The sequence below is a fragment of the Halichoeres trimaculatus genome, unplaced genomic scaffold (genome assembly GCF_033239565.1).
Source record: "Halichoeres trimaculatus isolate MK-OKI-2021-1 unplaced genomic scaffold, fHalTri1.1 fHalTri1_scaffold_5, whole genome shotgun sequence".
Classification (NCBI taxonomy): domain Eukaryota; kingdom Metazoa; phylum Chordata; class Actinopteri; order Labriformes; family Labridae; genus Halichoeres; species Halichoeres trimaculatus.
Window position 1 is genome coordinate 25,830,542 of NW_027437183.1, and position 19,299 is coordinate 25,849,840.

A 19,299-nucleotide genomic window follows, 5' to 3' on the forward strand; every position below is an offset into this window, starting at 1 on the left:
AACTTGCACCAGTGACTGACAGCTGTATGCACACAAACAGATTCTCCCCTCAGAAACTGAGTTCAGACTTTGGGTACATTTCATTCCCTTCATCACGAGGGCCAAATATCACGATTTTCAGGTGTCTTTGTACCCGAGATGTGTTTTGACAGCACAGGTTGCCAAAGTGTATCCCCCATCCCTGCTCCATATGAGGAAACTGACATGAAGAAGCTAGTTCTCGGTCCCCTTTTTCTTGTAACTGGATTATGAGCGATGATGCTTTTTATACTGTAATTGACTGACTTATTTTAAGGTTGTGACAATATCCGCAAAGAGCTGAAACAAGCATTTCTGTCTATTTTGTTCTTTTGTTTTTCTTTCCTCTTTTTTTTTTGTTTTTTAGATCGAAACAAAGTCTTTCAGAAAAGTATGGTTATTTTATATTAAGAATAAATTCTCTTGCTGGAATCATGAGTATATAAGTGAGACGAGCTGAATTTTTATTTTCTCCAATTGTATCAGCTATTTTTTTTTTGATTATTTGGAAAGTCTTTTTGAAACTTCTCAATGCCAGGCAAGACACATAATCAGAGAAACCAAGTAAAAACAAAGTGTTTACAGCAGTAATTTTTGAATAGTACAGACTGTATCAGACATGCATGCACTTATTAAACAGTTTTTTGTAAAGTAGTTTAACGACTCTTTCATTGTCCCCTGATGAAGGTGGAGAAATGTACGCACACGGTATGTTGTGGCTTGTTTATATTTCATGTTAAATGTATTTTATTCATAAATACAAAGACAGAAATGTAGAAAAATATCTTTATTCTTGCAGAACAAAGGCAGACAAGAGTCAAAAATAATCTGTGGAAAAGTAAATACAATATGTTTACTTGAACTTGGTTCAACACTGGAATTAGGGAGCATATTAACTGAAACATTTTGGAGGTAAATGTTCAAAGCAGGTCTTCATCGCTCCATTCCTGCAACAAAAGAGACAGTTTTAGAAGAAAACAGACGTAGTTTAGATAACTTTGCCTCTGATGATAAATTGTATTACCACCTCTTCTTCCAGGCGTGCTTCTTTGGCTACGTGACCGTCTTCTTCATATCCTCGTTTTCGTTTGCTGCCAAAAAAAAAGAAACTTAAGTTGTGTTCCCAAGAGCAACAAAAAACCCGACGTACCTTTGTTAATTTCAGAATAATAACGGGTTCTGTTTTTTCACTCGATAACTGTGAACGTCCTCTCCATGTAGTGAACAATCTAGTCTCCACCCCACCTCATGTTCTCCATTCTAGTTGTAGTTTCCAGCCCCTCTGTTTAGTGTCTCTTCGTTTAGACTAGCTCACATAGTTTGTGAACTTGTCCATCCTCGCTGTTTGAAGTGTTTCGTCTGACAGCAGACCCTCCGAGCGTGTGCCTCTCACAAACATGTCCACTTTATCTTACAGGACAGAGTGCACCATCATGTCTCTGGCTGCTGCCATCCAGGTAATGTGACTTTTACAGACACCCAGCTGAGAATCAAAGTGTGGTAGTGGGACCACACAGCAAGCCAGCCAAAGTGAGGCCTCGTCCCATGAGACCGAAGACATGAGTCAGTTTGTATTTATAAGCATGTGGCCTAGATTCAAGACGGTTCAAACGCAATATGGCTGTTCTCCATGGGTAACCACTTGCTGCATATTTGAATACTTTCCTTCCAAAGCCCTAACTGAAATGCTTCAGACACTGACAGTGTGTTGAACTGATTTGACAAGAACCCGCATCACATGAGACCAGGAAAGAAGATTTCTATGAAGATGGACCTAAGATACTGTCGACTGAAGATGTATCTGAACTTCTTTCCTGGTACGCCTGCCTTTCCCTCTGAACTTTGACTGGTTATAGTCAGTGCTTGAAACAGAACCAGACCTCCATGATCTGACCCTCCTTGTCTTGGACTAAAGGATCACAGGAGAGGCAATCCAAAGCATTGAAGTAGCCGTCATCAGGGAACTTAAACATAGCACCTCTCTCCGAGATGACACAAGCCTTAACTCCCTTTCTACACACCCTCCACTTGCCTGGGCCTCCTGATATTGTGAAAAGCTCTTCCACCGTTATGACTTCCACTTGTCTTTGTGTATGAACTTCCACGCAGCACTGAAACCACTCCTTACTTTTTATATATGCTGCTTTGTTTGTGGATATTATAAACTTAGGCTTGTATAGAAGTAAAAGGTGTTTGTGTATGAGATAGCTGAGGTGACAGATAGATTTTGTAGGAGATTTCTGTATCCCGTCCTGTGCATGTGTTAACCCTGAATGGATCCCGCTCCAGTGTGTGGGCCGACATATATGCTGCTCTAACCATCACCTGAACTTCCTTTAAGCTTTGGGGTGCAAACGAATAAGCTTTCATGCATTTGCAGTCTTTCTCTTGCCGTCACAGGGTGGCGTGTCAGTACACCTCTGCACCGACTGTTTTCATGTAGATTCATCCTGAGAGGTCATGCCACGCACAGATTTATCAACTGCTACGTCATAGTCGTAAGGGCCGGCCTCTCGTGCCTCCCGATGATTCAAGTCAGAATCTGTGCCTGTCATAGCTCAAGAGTTTACCAAACTGTTTACTGTAGATGCACTTAAGATACCACGGACCTCACCAACCTCACCAAGTGTTAACAGGCAACCGGCGACGATAAATGAGCCTGAACGTCTCCTCATCAGCAATACCAAGATATCAGCTGTGCAACATGGTATGGATGATGTAGGTAGGAATGTGGCGTGCTCTTGTACTTCCTTTCTGTATTTCATACAGCTGATGATGTGTTCCTTTTTATTTTTCTACCTGATACTGAACCTTGAACCTTTTGCATCTTAGATACAACAACCTGGCAACAATAAAACTGTTACTATGTATGAAAAAGAAGGGTGGAGTTTTTTACTTTGCTGTCATGGACACTTTGGGGTGATGCATTTCAATGTGGTGCAGCTGAAGTACTTCAGGTGAAAATTATCCCAAAGCTAAAAAAAGAAGTTAAGTTCTAGTCTGAGGATCAAAAAGTTTCCCTTTGCTCCTTATTTAAATATAACAGTAGTAATAAAATAAATAACATTCAAACAACAAATTTCTTACTTGCTTGAAAAGAACTCAGCATGAATCCTCTCCAGCTTCTGTTTGTAAACATTCACCTCCTCAGATTTGGGAAGCTCATACTTTTTCAGGAGGGTTTTCATCCCTGCATAAGCACAGAAAAGTTAGTGACAAATCGGTCAAATAGCACCATCTTGTGGTAACAACTCATAGGTGCAGTTTACTTACGTCTCATTGAGTCATACATCTTTGATAGAGTTTCTTTGTCCCCTTTCAGTCCCATACACTCAGTCAGGTAACTGGAAATTTGAAATAAATATAAAACAAAATTTTTCTGGATTAAAATGGGAAGAACATCAAATTCTGGTTTAAGACAATTTCCTTACACCGATTACTTTGGTAGAAAATAAACACAGAATGCTTGACATTTCAGAACCAAATCCATTTTTACAACCATTCATGATTCAGAATAATTATATATAAAAATCAGACTGGGAACACTCATCAGTAAAGATTTTTTTACTTTCTGAAACCAAAAGCTTTCATAATTTTCCAGGACCAATAATTTTTCATTATAACTGTACAAAAAAATGTTTGTCACATGCACAGAACATGTTTTAACCAAGCAAGAGTCTGTGTTCAGGGTCCCATCAAAATGTCCACTCCTGCAGTCATGACATTTTAAGTCTAATTAAAAGATTTTAATTCAACTTATTTCTTTAGGCTAGACCTGCCACCCTTCTTTATTATTACTTGACATGCCAAATGACCTACCTCTCCATGCTCAGACCCGCTCTGGAGGAGCTGTTCAGAATAGCTGTCAAAGCGATCTGAGAGGGGGGAAACAGAAGTCCTGCATCTGTCATTGTTGCCTGAGTCAGAAAGTCATCAGCACTCTTTCTCAGCGACTCTGGGTTCTCCAGCGCAGGATATCTTGTCTGAGGAATAAAACAAATAACAGCAAAATATAAACTTAGCTAGAACACATTATTTAGACGAACAAGTGAACTTAATGGATGGTGCATCAAAATTTATTTGTGCAGAAGTATTGTATGAAGCTATTCAGAAGATGTACCCACCTTAAGGTCGATGAGCAGTCCTTCCATGGGTCTGTAGGGAGTATGAACCACCAGATGGAAGTTAAGTTGTTGGATCAGCAACAGCTCAAACTCCAAAATTTGTTCAAGAACTCTTTCCTGGCCTGCTGGGGTCTCTTGCAGGAGGTTGCCCACAAACTGGGTGCAGGACACGTTGAATTCATCCACTTTACATGACAGGTATGCACACGTCAGCCTAAAATATAAAGGTGAGTTTTAAAAAGGTGGGGAAGAAAAACGTGCAACTGTCACAGCAGTAATAGAAAATGATTTACACTTTGGGTAGTTTCATTACAATTAATACCAGGAAATGATATAATAGCTCCACTTACATTATGATCCTCGGGTGGTACTCCATGATGGAGTTGTTCAGGTAGAATCTTCTGAAGTACGTGATGGCTGTACCCTGCACAGGAGAGAAATCTATTACCTATAACTCCTAAAACCTTATTTAAATGTTGATCTCACACAGATAACGGGTAACAAACGTACCACTACAGATTTGGGCATCGCAGGTTTGAAGGCGTTACAGAAATCCAGCAGCCTCTTCTCGTAGTGTCTGAATAAAACGTCTTCCTCATGACGCTCCAGGAAGATGGACGAGCTCACAGCCTGATTCAAACACAAGGAGGAAACAGCAGGTAAACTTCACTGACACACGGAGTTCGGTGTCTTTATTGGGATTATTTTTAAAGACATGTTACGTCTTACCTTCCCACTTTCATGTATCTTGTTCCGAAATTTCTGATTAGCCTTTTGTCTCATGTGCTCAAGTTCATCTTCGCTTTTAAAAATCCAGTATTTCCTCTGTGAGCTATTGTGAAACATGACGGCTTCTGTAAAAGCGGAAAAAGTCTAATTGAACCCGTATAAACAGGAGCAGAGACAGTAGAAAGTGGCAGTTAGCCTCCTGCTAGCGACGAGGCAGCTTTAATGAACTCACTCTGTGTCTCAGTGTAAGCTTAGCTTACTAAGCTAGCCCATCCAAAACTGGATGCAGCTGAAAAGCACAACAACGCGGTGGTTGGTTTTATCTCTGTACAAACAGTCTTTGAAGCTTATCCCTAAACTTCAATCTGCTGTTACAAAATAGAGCACTACCAAAAATAAAGAGGCGTCGCTACTTCTTCGCGTCACGATGTCTCATGTTGATGACACACAGCCACCGTAATGTAGAATAAAGGGCGCAATGGAAATTCACCTAATACGCTTCCTTACCACTCTTCTCTCTTTACACAGTGCATATTTTCGATATTAAATGCACTGTACGGACTTTATCAGTAGTGGTGACGCTCTCATTTTTATTTATTTGACTCTTCATACCCCGAACTTAAAAGCGAAACCAAATGTGTTTTTTCTAAATGCTATTTCTCAGACCAGGCCAATCCACCAGCTGGCAGAGTTTAGCAGTTAGAAACAACATCTGTCCTTTTCCCTGCTAAAAAAAACAGTTTCTAATGTTTATTTTTTAGTAATGTTGGACACTGGAGCTGGGCTGGCAAAAAGAAAAAAAGACTGAAGAAAACTGAACAAGAGAGTGATTGAGCACATTTACGACCAAAACACAGGTAAAGCTGTGATGATGAGCACCCCATCCTACATGCAGCAGTTATACTGCAATAGTTTGTTCAAACTTTAGTTTATCCATAAAATCAACAGTGAGTTTGCTCTGCTTGGCAAGGTTGGAGTTGGTAGATGAACACTGATAGGAAATAACCAGGACTTCCTATGGTCACAAGTTACGGAGACGCCTACCCTTACGAAAGAAAAATATATTGCAGCATATTGGAAAATATCATGTCATATATTAGGTAATATATTCCCATATATGAGATTTAGTATTTATATTTTGCCATATATTGCAATATATGGAAAGTGGCAATCATTTGTATATTTTGCCATATATTGCAATATATTTCATGAATAATAATATATTTTATATGTGCCCTCAATATATTATTCCATGTATATCATAATATATCAATATTATATTACAATACATTTCAGAAAACATATTGGTACATATATTTTTCTTTCGTAAGGGTCAGAGCACTGTGAGTAACACTAAACAGATGGTGTGGTACACTAAACTAAACTGAGTTTACAAAGTTTTCTTGTTGTCACATTTCCAATTGTAGTGCTCCAAATGTGGCTTTGCATTCTGCAAAAAGTTCTTGATCAAATTAAAATTAGAGTCCAAAAGACGATCCAGTCTTCATTTCCAAAACAAATGCTTGCATCTTGGTAAGAGTCGGTGAACCCCAAATTACTGTTGGTCAATGGTGTGCCAGAAAGACTAGAAAGGTGCTACATAAGTCCAGGTCCATTTACTAAATCATTATATTCAATTGTCTCCTGAAAAACCAGATGAATTTATCATTGTACCTTGAAATGATAATCATATATTTTTTGCAATATCACCTTAATCTCAAGTTGGATTTTCTTGTAATCATAGGATAACAAAGACCGTTTTACCATGACAACAGATTGATTTATCACTCTACTGTAATAAAAGTTCTCACAATCTATGTAAAGACCAGAAACTAAAGCAAGAAGCCAGAACCCCAAATGTCATGCTGCCATTGCTGATTTTAATGAAGTAAGTAAAACTTGATCAAATAAACATAAATATTTTCTTTTTTGCTTTCAAAACGCTCATCAAGGTCTTGAGAAAATAATTTAACTGTTATTATGGGAAAATTGAGAAATGCTGTCTGCTTAGGGCCTCCGTACATCATAAACTGTAGCAATAAGCTTCTCTTTGTAAAACACCATAGCCAGTTAGCCTGTAGCCATCAAACTTGTCGGTGTCATCTTCTTTAGGTTATAAGCAGGCCTGAGGGATATGGGTCCGCGTGTTTCTATGAAAATTGAATGCTTAATACGGGCAGATTCACCATCTCCTGATGTGTCACAGGGATACTCCCATTTGATTTGATTTGCACTGTTCCTCTGATCCACTTTCTTTGAATCCCCTCAGCTCACTAACTACCTGGAGAAAACTTCAGAAAAGCTGAGCTGGTTTATGAAAATGTTGGTCAAATTCCTGGATTTGAATGATTTGAGATGGAAGAGCATAACAGAAATCGAATCACACAGTATGTTTAGACGGAGCCGCTCAACCCCCACCAGTGTTTCCGTATACCGTCATTTGCATAAACATGAGTAATTTATGAATAATAAATGCCCGTGCATTCAACTGGAGCCGTTAATTTGCATATCGCTGCTGCTAGTTTTATTTCCTTAGTGCCGTGTTATCATGAAGCCCTTCAAGCTGGCATAAAGCAGAATCAAAGAAGTAATGCTTTAACAGGTATGTGCTGGAGACTATTTTATTATCTTTATCTGTTTCTCTAAATGCGGAAAATGTTTTAACTTTTAGGTCGCGCGTGTGTGTGTGTGTGTGTGTGTGTGTGTGATGCGATATGCTTGTAAAACGCTGTATGTTCAATGTGCAGCGAGCTTACATCCACGGTATCCATCGCTCGGTTTTGCCATGTAGCTTAAATTGCATAAACATGAAGTGCCGATGCATTATTGATGAGACCAGTGCAACGTTTACTGTATGTGCGCGCGCCGTTAGGGCGTGTAATGCTCGCGTGCGTCCGTGCTCGTGGTGACTGAGTGTATGAACGTGTTGTCAGTCTGACCACACACTTTTACTGAATGCATTTTTACATTAATCCTCTGTGTCAGGGGTAAAAGTTGTTGTGATATTGTGTTTTGATATAAAACATATTTTCGTTATTTGTGTCCAGTTTTTGTTTTGGCACTCAGCCTATTACAGTGCAAACCTTTTCATAGAAAGAGTGAATGTAAATCTTTGACCAAATGCAGCTGTTTCTGTGTATTTGAGAGGTTGTTTGGAGGATAGAGAGGGCATTTTCCAGAATAGCTGTGTGTATGTGTGGGAGATCGAGGTTGTGTCTTCATAATCTGACAGGTAGTGTTTTATGGGAAATCAGACTCGGCTGATTTTGTGCCACCTACAGATCAGTTGAATGATCTCTGAGCCTCCCTGATCAAGTTACTTTCATCCAGTCAGCGTCGAATCTGCACTCCCTCCTGTTATAAATCTCCTGCAAATGAAAACCTGAAATTATTGCGATTCACGGACACAGTGTCAGCCTCTGACCAGCAGATTGATGCTGTGTGAAGCATCACCTTGCCTTGGCTGTACACAGCTTTGTAAACTATTCATGATGCTGATAATGTTGTGGAGAAGGAGTAGGAGGAGGGAAAGGAGGAGATCTTGAGGAGGATGAGGAGGATTATCCCCACCTCTATGAAGTTACTTCCTTGTATGCAAAGGAAATCATTTGGAAATAACCTTGACGACGTGGCAAATGATTTCTCTGACCAATGAGCTTTCCTAATCTGTTTTCCCTCTTCTTTGATATTCCCCGTTTTTAGGCTTCACACGCCAACAGATACAATTAAACCCCCATTCAAACGCCCCATATGTGTGCATATTAATTATTCTGTCCCCCATCCTGCCCCCCCTCATTTGCACAGTGGTTGCCATGACAACCAGGGGGTGGCAGTGCTGATGTCAGAGCCTCCTCCAAGGACACTCATGCAGGCGCTGGGTCAGGTGATATGCACTGCTGCTGGGCACCGACTAACACCCAAGAACAAAATGGCTGCTTTTTCCCTTCTCATACTTTTCTCACTGCATTGGGAGAGTGTCTTTCTGAGCCATTAACAAAAGAGGAAGTGCACTTGCATGTGCTTGTTTTTGATGAGACGTGTGATATTGATGATGTGGGAAATTCATCACAGAGCTGAGCTGTCTGAGCCCCCTCACAGATCTGAATTTAGAAATTTTGTGTGGTGATATCAGTGCATCCACATTTGTGTGTGTGCCTTTGTATTCCAATGTGTCCTTACATTGGTTTTCTCAGGTTGGCATTAGGATTTTTTCCCCCTCTCCCCTCCCCCTCCCCTCCAGACACTCAAAGCTCCCCCACCATCTTTCCCTCTTCTGTGTGTGTGTGTGTGTCTCTAATTGAGCTTTGTGTCTACCTCCATCTCCATTCAAATCCAGGCTCATTTGCATACTGCCGCCGTGCGCCGGACAGCTCCCCAGCTGTACAGTACAGCACTAAATGAGGAACACAGACCCACTTTACGTGATGTGAATACTAAGCAACCAAGAGAGTCTTTTTTTTTCCTTTTTTCCTGAAAATACAGCTACCTGGGAGAGGAAAGAGGATGGTTGTATCAAATCAGTGTATTCAGACAGAGTTGAGCATTACCAGCCTGAAAGGAAATGCTGAGTTGATTATTTTTAATAAAGAAAGACTTTGCAGAAGCGATCACATGCAATAATTTGACAGAGACACAACCTGAGATGTTGTGGTATAAAGTTATTTTATTTTTTTTACGTTCTGCAAGAAATAAAGGATGTACACCTTTAAGCATCACTCCTGCTATGCACTTTCTGCCTTTTTCCTCAAATAACACCAGATTAAAGTCAGAGCCAGCCACCCTGTGGCTTCACTCTCGCCTCAGTCCTGCTCAGGCCTGATCTTTCCCTCCACCAGAGAGGAAGACTTGCTCAGCATCAATGAATTTAAGGGACATTTCGCTTGAGTGTGCATAGACACATGATTATGTTGTATTTCTGATGCACTCCAACCACACTTAACAGAACGTGTTAAGCACATCCTTAATGGGAACCTTAAAAACCCCAAGGCCAATTTTCATTTTCGAGCACATTGGTAGGGATTTGTGACATTTCAACTCATTTCAGGATTCAATCAAAGCCGTAGCTCCAGGGAGAGCAGAAATGGCACGCTCTCTCCTGCAAATCCAGCTGTCCTTGGTTTGCTATATATGCATACAACTTCCTCTTCTTCCGCAGTGAGACCAGCCAGAATTGAGTGAAATTTAATGACCCATTTAAGTTTACCTTGAAGACAAATGCAAAGAGTGCAAAAATGTTTCTGTTTTCCTGCCTCAGATGGAAATGTTTTATTTAGAAAAACAAAGTGACTCCTGCTCGTTTGTGAGGGGTTTCTAAATCAGCAGGGAGTGGAAATACACACACACACACGCGCACACACACACACACACACACACACTGTGCGTCATCAGTTTGAGCACCATAGCTTTGAATTAAATGAAGGGGAGGAAAGAGAAATGTCGGATGGCACAGAGTTCAAACAAGTCCTCAAATCATGCTTTACATCAGAGCATACATACAAACAGCTGACCGTGTGGGTGAGTGGGAGCAGCTGAGTGTCCTGCTGCAGTGATGTACGGCCTGTGACGGCACTCCTTCTCCTCCAAAGAGTGTATTTGTGACACAGAAATGTGTCTTCCTAATATATAAACTGCTGTCTCTAGTGTGTAAACATTGCAAAATGTTTTCCTTTTAGAAATGGTTGATTTTGGTCATAGTTTTATTTGGAGAAGATACACGTTTACAGTTCAGTAAGACCAAGTATTTAATGTTTCCTTTGAAAATAATGTAAAAATATATAAACAGAAATAAGACACACCCTCCAAATTACACAATATTTTTTCTACCCTTGTCGATTTATTTTTTGGTGAAAGGGCGAAAAAGCGACATAATGTATGAGTGTCTCTGGTGTGTGTGTGTGTGTGTGTGTGTGTGTGTGTGTGTGTGTGTGTGTGTGTGTGTGTGTGTGTGTGTGTGTGTGTGTGCAGAGTGTCCGTGTGCATGTATGTCAGGGTAATATTAGTGTGAATCTGCTTGCAGTGGGGGTTTTGCATCTTAATCTAATTAAGAAAAGGATGCCTGAATATAGACGAAGAATTATGAGCTTGCAAATGGGGGAAGGGAATTCTGTTTGATCAAGCCAGGTTGCCCGGCAACCCAGGCCATTTATTTCAGACTTAAAAAAAGAAAAAAACCCTCTAAGATTTAATAATCAGGTTGTCTGCATTAAAATGCAGAGCAGGCTGTCAGGCTGCACCTGAAGGACAGCAGAAATTAGGCAGGCTAATTTCTCTCCTTACAGGTGAATGGCTGACCTTCTGCAGAGTGCCTGTCAAAATCAGCACTCCAACTCTGCAAATCAGCTGAAATAAGCTTTTAAAAGCAGCTTGTAAAAGGGAGGGTGAAAAAAAAACCCTGAAGGGAATAAAATTAAAGCAGCATGTGCACACAGTCTATTTATCTCATTTGAATTTTGTTAATTGAGCAAGCTCAAGTGATTCTCAACGCAGTCGTTATGAATTTAATGCAATGTTCATTTTCAATCTCCTGTTCAGACAGGTTCACAGTTTGCTGCCTCGATTATTTCAGGAAATAAAACCAAATATCATGACAGACGGGAGTGAAAATACAAAAAATCAAATGCCACAATATGTCTCAGCATTTCTCCTATAAAAATAACACCAGTTTATGAACAACAGTTAAATATTTCAAATGAATACTGTTCTTTTCAATATTTGGCTGTGCTTTTTTTTTTCATAAAAGCAAATTTTACAAATATTAAGCACTAGAAGGGATATTTTCTGCTGCTCTGTAATTGAGAGTGTGAAAGCTGGGTGTCGGCTGCAGAAGTGCTCCTACAAATAATCCCTGACACCCTTCTCTCTTTTGTTTTCCTAATTGCTGCCGTCCCTTTTCTTTCTTTCCTTTTTTTTTTTTTTTTCCTTGGCAGAGAGCGTTCTTCTAAGTGCAGCAGGCCCTGCTGGAGAGCTCTGAAGGCTTCCTGTGGACTTCCTGTGGACTTCAACAAAAAGCCCTGTCAGGTGGATCAGCCATTAGTCACCAGTCGACATTGTCTCTGACAAACCTGACGTTTAAATTACACGCATATTTCCAAAGCACCCTCTGTGAGGCACAAATTGCACGCACTTTATCCTGGAAATGTCACATGTGCCAGACTGAACTTCTTACAGAAAACATGTTGATACTAAATGTTGATTTCAACCTTTGCCCGGGGAAATATTTTTACTTCAGTGTTTGTAAAAAGACAGTATTCCAGTCAGAACATTTAATTGCAAAATATATGAAAATAAATGGCGAGGCATTACTTTAATTGTTCCTTGGATTCTTTTAATCCTAAATTCAAATTCTGAGGTCACACAACCTGCTTTTCATTCGAGGATTGTTATTAATGCTTTTCTTACGTCTTTCAAAAATGCGTTTCTCAAGAATAATACAAAGATTAGTCCTACATTTTTACTATTCTTTTTCACTCATTTGAAACACGCTCACTTTTTCCCCTCAATAGTAAAAATATAATAAAAATCTGTTTTACTTCAAAATAATTGGCAGCATATTTTTCTGAAATGCTTTGATTAAATAATGCCCTCTTGTGGTCTTTGTGTGATGAATAGTAAACAGAAGCAAATATTTAATTAACGTCATAATAAAAACCCTACAAATACTTTTTTTTATCCCAAGTGTTTCATGGACAAGTCGGATACTGCCGTATCAGATCTAAAGAGTGAAAAAGCTTTTAATTACATTAGAGTTTATGATTTGTCAAGGAAAACACACACACACACACACACACACACACACACACACACACACACACACACACACACACACACACACACACACACACATTCAGTCACTTGAGAAGCTGATGAGAATTACTCTTTCTCTTCACTAGATGGGGTCAGAGCATCATTTTAAGGCTATGGAGCAGAGCCTATGATGCCCTCTGCACCTTAAGGTGTTTGTCAAATTCTTGATAGATATGCACCTTGATTTTTATTATGGTATAGTGAAGACCTATGCCTCATGTTTTTTTGTCAACTATGGGTACGTTTCCAAAGTTGTACACTGATCTCATATGAAGAGATCTGAGGGTTTTTCCCCTCAAATTTCTTCATTGGCACTCTGCATGGTGATGAGAACAATCTTTACAAATATATAGATGAGTGTGTGTGTGTGTGTGTGTGTGTGTGTGTGTGTGTGTGTGTGTGTGTGTGTGTGTATGTGTGTGTGTGTGTGTGTGTGTGTGTGTGTGTGTGTGTGTGTGTGTGTGTGTAAGTTTGTAATCACGTCACTGTACAGTCTCTCAGTCACCTCTGCTGCACACTGATCAGGCCTCCAGTGTGTTTTTGCAGAGCTGATATTTGTATTGCGGTAAAATGTCTTCAAAACACAGTACATACTGTTTTTCAGTCTTTTAATGTTTTACACACACACACACACACACACACACACACACACACACACACACACACACACACACACACACACACACACACACACACGTAGACACACACATTTCTCTGTGATGCAGTGAAGTGATAAAGTTTTTTTCTCCCTGTCTTCCTCAGCAGCCCTCTTGCTTCATACATTCATTGAGAGTAGAATATCATTAGCTCATGGTTGTGTTATGGCGCGCTGTTGTTCGTCCCGTCCCGGCTCCTCAGTGAGTTTGAATTGGCCTGGGAAAGAGACGGGGGAGAGCTTAACCAGCAGCACTATGAGGCTCTGTGAAGATGACAAGTAGCTCCTTGATTAACCCATAGGCTGGTCGAGCGGACACACTGTGTTCTGTATTCATTCCCCTTGTCCTTTTCTTTCAGAAAGAGACCCAATAGGGCCCAGCAGGTGAATGTAAAGAAACGCGAGAGGACTCCCCTCCGATCGGCCCTTTCAGTTCCTCACAATGGGCCGGCCCACCTCTTGTACAGCTGCATTAAAACCCTGATTAAAGTTCTTCCTGTTAGCCACTGATTGAGGATGCAGAGCTAAAACCAACAAAAACCTGCACTGCTGAGGCCAGATAATGACCGGGCCCCACCTACAAAGAGCAGGCTTCAAATGATTAGTGGGCTTTTGTTTTCTTAGGAGGTGTGTTGGAGACTGAGTATGTGTGTGTGTGTGTGTGTGTGTGTGTGTGTGTGCGTGTGTGTGTGTGTGTGTGTGTGTGTGTGTGTGTGTGTGTGTGTGTGTGTGTGTGTGTGTGTGTGTGTGTGTGTGTGTGTGTGTGTGTGTTGATAAAGAGGGAGAAGTGAGGGAGGAGAAGTTGTTTTAGCGTACCAGGAGGTCCTCAGACAGATAGCTCTAATTAATCAACAGAGCTCTGAGGAAGAGAGGCAAAAAAAAAAAAAAGCTTTCTTTTCTTTTTTTCATTTTTCCTTCCTTTTTTTCTTTTTCAATTAGCAAGGACAGCATGTGTGTGAATGTTTGCGCAGGTGCATGTGTGTGCTTTATAAGGTGATGATTTGGTTTCTATGCCTCAGCAAAAATGGAAGAAACCAAAAAACTTAGTAAAAAGTAAAATGTGTGTTGTCAATTTCAACAAATAAAAGAAAAAAAAGTGGTGAACATGTACCTGAAATCCCAGCTGGATTTATAGAAATGATCACGAGGTTAAAGAAAGAATCAAGGGGAAAGAGGATTAAAATACACATCACTGTTAAAAGTAGCCAGTAGTGCCTGCATTAGTAGTCCAATGATCATCAAAACAGTTCAAAACCATCTCCCACATGTGTTGGCAACATACTGAAACCTTCACATGCTCCTCATAATCACGTTTTGAAGTATGGACTCTTAAACACCCTTATCATTGTTATGTAAACTGCCTTTTTTGCATGTTAATCCTTTTATGAAGGGAACGATAGAGAGACGCATGACGACATGGAAAATGATTTGAGGACTAGACGCTGGGACGACTCAAACAATGTGTGTTTGCATGTGTGTGTGTGTGTTTGTGTGTACGTGTGTGTGTGTGCATGTGGGTCTAGAGAGAAACTCTTCAAGAATCCATAAATATTGCATTTCTTTGTTTGACGGATGTGTGACACATTTTCATGTTTCCTCAACAAATTCCACTGTCATATTCTTCCTTTTGTCAGTCATCTTCCAAACAGCACATCCTGACAATTATCCCAGAGAAACTCCTGATCAAAAACCGCCTTATTCCGTCTGCTGCTGGGCTCCATCACACACACACACACACACACACACACACACACACACACACACACACACACACACACACACACACACACACACACACACACACATTCTGCATCTCTCTCCTCTTCCTGCAGCTCCTCAGTCTTGATTTGATTCCAGCTCTGCATATACGGCTTCTCTCATCAGTTCAAATGAAAAAAAATTACATTTACAAAATGTTTGTGTCATCTTTATTTCACACATTTTGTAATGTCTGTTTGTTGATGCACGGCGAGGTTTATTACAGTGTTGCAGCGGAGCGGTTGTCATTCTCTGCGTGCTGCAACGAAGCAGCTAATTCATAGTTTCAACAGAGGAGGGCATCGTGCATTAATGTGGGCCACTCTTAATGATGGACTTGTCAGCAAAAAAAGAAAAAAGAAAAGTCATGATAGCAGCTTTCAAAAAAATCCCTTTTGAACAGATTTTGGTTTATTTTTAATGGATTTAACTTTTCAGAAATAGAAAGCAATAGCTTCATTATGAATATGTGATATTTTAGTGCTTTTATTTCGCAATTTAACAAGCAATACAGGCTGATTATAGTGTCAAGTTACATACTTTTGTTTTTTAAAGAGAATATGGGATAAGATTTATGGATGTCAAGGGAAATTTTGGTGCCTGATTTCTGACACATTACAGAGTGAAATAAATGCATTAACACAGGGCAGCTAATATGTAAGAAATACATGAAGTGTACGAGACGACACAAAGTGGAAGGACACTGGTAACTTCAGATGTTATAGCATGTGTGCTCCATACACAGAGACTCTGGTCCTGGTCACAGTAGTTGTTGTTTTTGACTTCCGGCTACAGACCCCAGCTGCATGTCTTGGCCCTCTGTAGCTGTCTTTCTCTGTCTTTCAAAGGCTGAAATGTCCAAAAGATTTTGTAATTATAGAAAGTGGATGAGGTTGAATGTAAAGAAATAGTCTTGAAAATGGGAAAACATTGATATTTAGAGACGATAAAAATAATATTTCAATATATTTCAATACTGAGGATGTTGAAGGAAAGAAAGCTAGGATATTAATTATAAATATACTTGGGAGGGCTCTTTGGGCCCATGACAAAAAAGGGACCCTAAAAATATTAGAACATTATGATACTTTTTTATGGGGCCAAAATTTCTGTCAGTGCTCCAGTACAAGACGTGAATAAAGAGTGAAGAGTGCACATAGTGTCTAAAGGGAGAGAATGGGTCACTAACCCACAAATTACTATCAGGCGCATGTGGCTCCTGATATTAAAAGTGAATATTGAATTTGATAATAAAACAAGTCTTGTATTTTTGACTAACATTTATTGTCAGGTCTTATTTTCAGTAAGACTTGGTTCGAGCAGTGAGAAAGTTATGCTGAGAAAAAAAAAGTACAAATTCACCCAATTGATACCACAAGACAAAGCTTTGTATCCAGTCAATGCTGGAGTGTTTGAATAGCAGAGAGAGAAAAATAGAGACAGACAGGTGGAGGACGGCACTGAGGAGGCCCTCAGGCTGCAGAGAGGGTCTTGGGCAGATTGGCTCTGAGGCTCCACAACAACCGTCCTCACATCCCACACATTTATCAGGATAGGGTTAGTGTACCACACTGTGCCTACACTTACACTGTGCCCTCACGCAAACACACACACACACGCATTTAGACACCCGCCTACGCCCGCTGTAAGCCTCATAGCCTTTTTAACTTCTCCTCTGTGCTCTTCTTCCTCCCACTCTGCTGTTATTAGCCTCAGACAATCAGACTACCTGACTCCACCTCGCGGCGTGTGTGTATGTGTGTGTGTGTGTGTGTGTGAGTCAGAGCGACCTGCAGTCTCAGTTATTTTCAAGAGCATAATTGTTCCATGTGTAAAATTGCCACAGAAGAATCAAAGTAATGATGCGGGGAAAAAAATATTAGTATGAAAAAAGTAAAATGTCAAAGAGGATGTAATTCTTTGAGATTCTCTGGGTAACGGGATGAAAAACGATCCCAAATATGGTAGAAAACCCGTCAGTGCAGTCGTGCATATCACAGTGTTCTCCTTTTATTCTTGTAACTTAAAGGCTTTGCAGCTCAGCCTAAGCCCTGTATTCTATTTCATATATGGTCAGGGAGTCTTATTGAGTCTTACATGATGCAAGAGAGGCCCCAGGCGCATGAAAAAAGGAGATTCAACTTTTGACAAGAGACTCTACCTCTCTTTGATTTGCACCGTGTGCATCTCTTTGCTCTTTGGGGCTCTTTTGGTTTATAGAAATGGACATTAAGTTTACCTGGCAGGCAGCAGAAAGGGATAAGAGCAGGGGCCTGTTGATAAATCCTGCTTGGATCCTTGTCGGACTGAACAATGTCTACAACAAGCCCAGGGAGTGTAAAAGCTTTGATATACTGTTTCTGGGTACTGCTGCTTTTCTAAATTCACACTGCTGATTTATTATGGAAAGGATGCTGTGCTGCTGTCTGCCTACAAGTCTGCGTTTCATGTGAACGTGTAGATGGTCAAAAATGAATAACCACAAAGGAAAAACATAACTAAAGAATTAATGAAAGCAGACTTTTTTTTTTACCCCTCAGTGTATCTGGTATATAAAGCATCTGCCTTTCTTAATTTGATTTGGAAATGATACAAAATTATTACCCATGGCATTTTCTTGGATAAATCTAAACTTTATTTATCAGGATACTTGGAAATAACTTCAGTGGGTGTGTTCAACAACCACAAAGACTGGCAGTCCCGACACAACCCCTGTCCTCAGCACCAACCCCCCCAACCTTATCTTTGCCCCCACCCACCCACCCTCGACAAACCAGGGGTCTCCTGCTGCACAAACAGCGGCACGTAGTCACACACCCCGCCCTGGGAGTCAACACCGGGTCACGGAGGCTGACGCTGGTCTGTGCACAGCATCAAACACACATGTCAGAGTGAAGGACTGCCAGATTGTCAGCAACTCTTCTCATCCAACCCTAAAAATATCTCAAACAAGCCCCCACTCATACACACTGACACACATACACACACACAGACTCAATATCCTGATCCGTCTGACCCCGCTGGATGTGGATCAGTGCAGAGGAACTGACAACCCAGACTTCTGGCATGCCAACAAGTCTGGTGTCGATGAAGTGATGCTTTGAATTAAAAGTACGTTGGACGCTTAAGAGGAGCTAACCTGATTTTGCCAGCTAACGTGATTTGAGTGGGCTCAGACGGAGATAAAGTGCTACGGCGTGTGGAGAGAAATGGATCTCTGCCAGCCGGATCTGCTTATTCAGTTGATAATGGAAGGAAATGCAGCTAAATGAACCCTGGGGTTCAACACGGAGCTAATCTGAAATGCTAACAGTTGCCCTTGCGTTTGTGCTATTCTTGGTTTTATCGCTACGCTTATCTAATAGGCGTTTGCTGAAAGTATTTAGTGCAGGGATCATTTATGAGATCTCCATTTGTCATTTGCATCTACAAAAGGGAGAAAAGTGAATATAATCCAAATGAAGTATGTGTGGGTGTTTAGTGAGTGTGTGTTTTTTTCTGCCTCTGAATTTTTATGCTAACCCCATTGACATATTTGTTTAGCACTGGATGTATTCACAGTTAAAATTGTGTTTGTCACCCATAAGGAGGCTAATGCTGTTGTGAGACATGCCTTTGATGGCAGAGGCCGAGTTCCTGGGCTGTTTTCAGAGGTGAGAGGGTGTCAGGAGCGGTGAGATACAAAGTGCAGAAGTGTTGATTGGGTGGGGGAGGAGATCTTTGGAGGAAAAAAAAAGATCATTAGGATGCCCAAGTGCTGCATGAAGCACCAGCAGTTTGTGTTTTTCCTGCCAACACTTTGGCTGTGGCATTGCTGTTTATGTTCCAGTCTTTTGCTTTGTATGTAAAGAAGCTGAGGGGCACCCCCTCCCTCTTTCTCTCTAAACTCATCCTCAAAGAGCATTAATCATTGGTTCTCAAAGACACTGTCTCTCTGAGGAGCAGTCACTCACCACAAGTTGACGAGACACACATGAAAGCTATAGCAAGAGGGGGTTGAGATAAGGTATGGCAAAGTATCCTTCAGGGGGAAGGGGGGAGAGGATTTCTCCTCTCATTAAAGATCAGCTGCTCAGCTCTCTCCGAATGGGAACTCCTCAAAAACAAACAAACAAACAAACATTCACGCAGAGGAAACCTAATGGCGTGGAGATTGGCTCCCCACAATTTGTGATACAGCCTTATATGGACCATGTACCCCACATAAACTCA

The 19,299-nt window shown here is 40.7% G+C and overlaps 2 protein-coding genes across 3 annotated transcripts in view; one reads left to right on the forward strand and one right to left on the reverse strand.

The window, feature by feature from the left end:
* Positions 1-2,882, forward strand: part of LOC141790180 (ras GTPase-activating protein 1-like) — a 29,092-nt gene extending 26,210 nt beyond the window's left edge. The window contains exon 27 of the mRNA XM_074669861.1: positions 1,436-2,882. Within this exon, the coding sequence (XP_074525962.1) occupies positions 1,436-1,484 (49 nt within the window). The 3' untranslated portion in view covers positions 1,485-2,882. The remainder of the gene's footprint in view (positions 1-1,435) is intronic.
* On the reverse strand, positions 830-5,316 carry ccnh (cyclin H). 2 transcript variants are annotated; one of them, XM_074669862.1, is made up of 9 exons: positions 5,104-5,316; positions 4,872-4,996; positions 4,653-4,772; positions 4,493-4,566; positions 4,143-4,356; positions 3,838-4,001; positions 3,292-3,362; positions 3,106-3,208; positions 830-1,109 (listed from the first exon to the last, which is right to left on the reverse strand). In XM_074669862.1, the coding sequence occupies exons 2-9, from the start codon at positions 4,986-4,988 to the stop codon at positions 1,007-1,009; spliced, it is 966 nt and encodes a 321-aa protein (XP_074525963.1). In that variant the 5' UTR covers positions 4,989-4,996; positions 5,104-5,316; the 3' UTR covers positions 830-1,006. The 2 variants fall into 2 exon arrangements, with proteins under 2 accessions (XP_074525963.1, XP_074525964.1); XM_074669863.1 differs by having other exon boundaries at positions 852-965; positions 1,046-1,109; positions 4,872-5,316.
* Between the last annotated feature and the right edge of the window lie 13,983 nt (positions 5,317-19,299).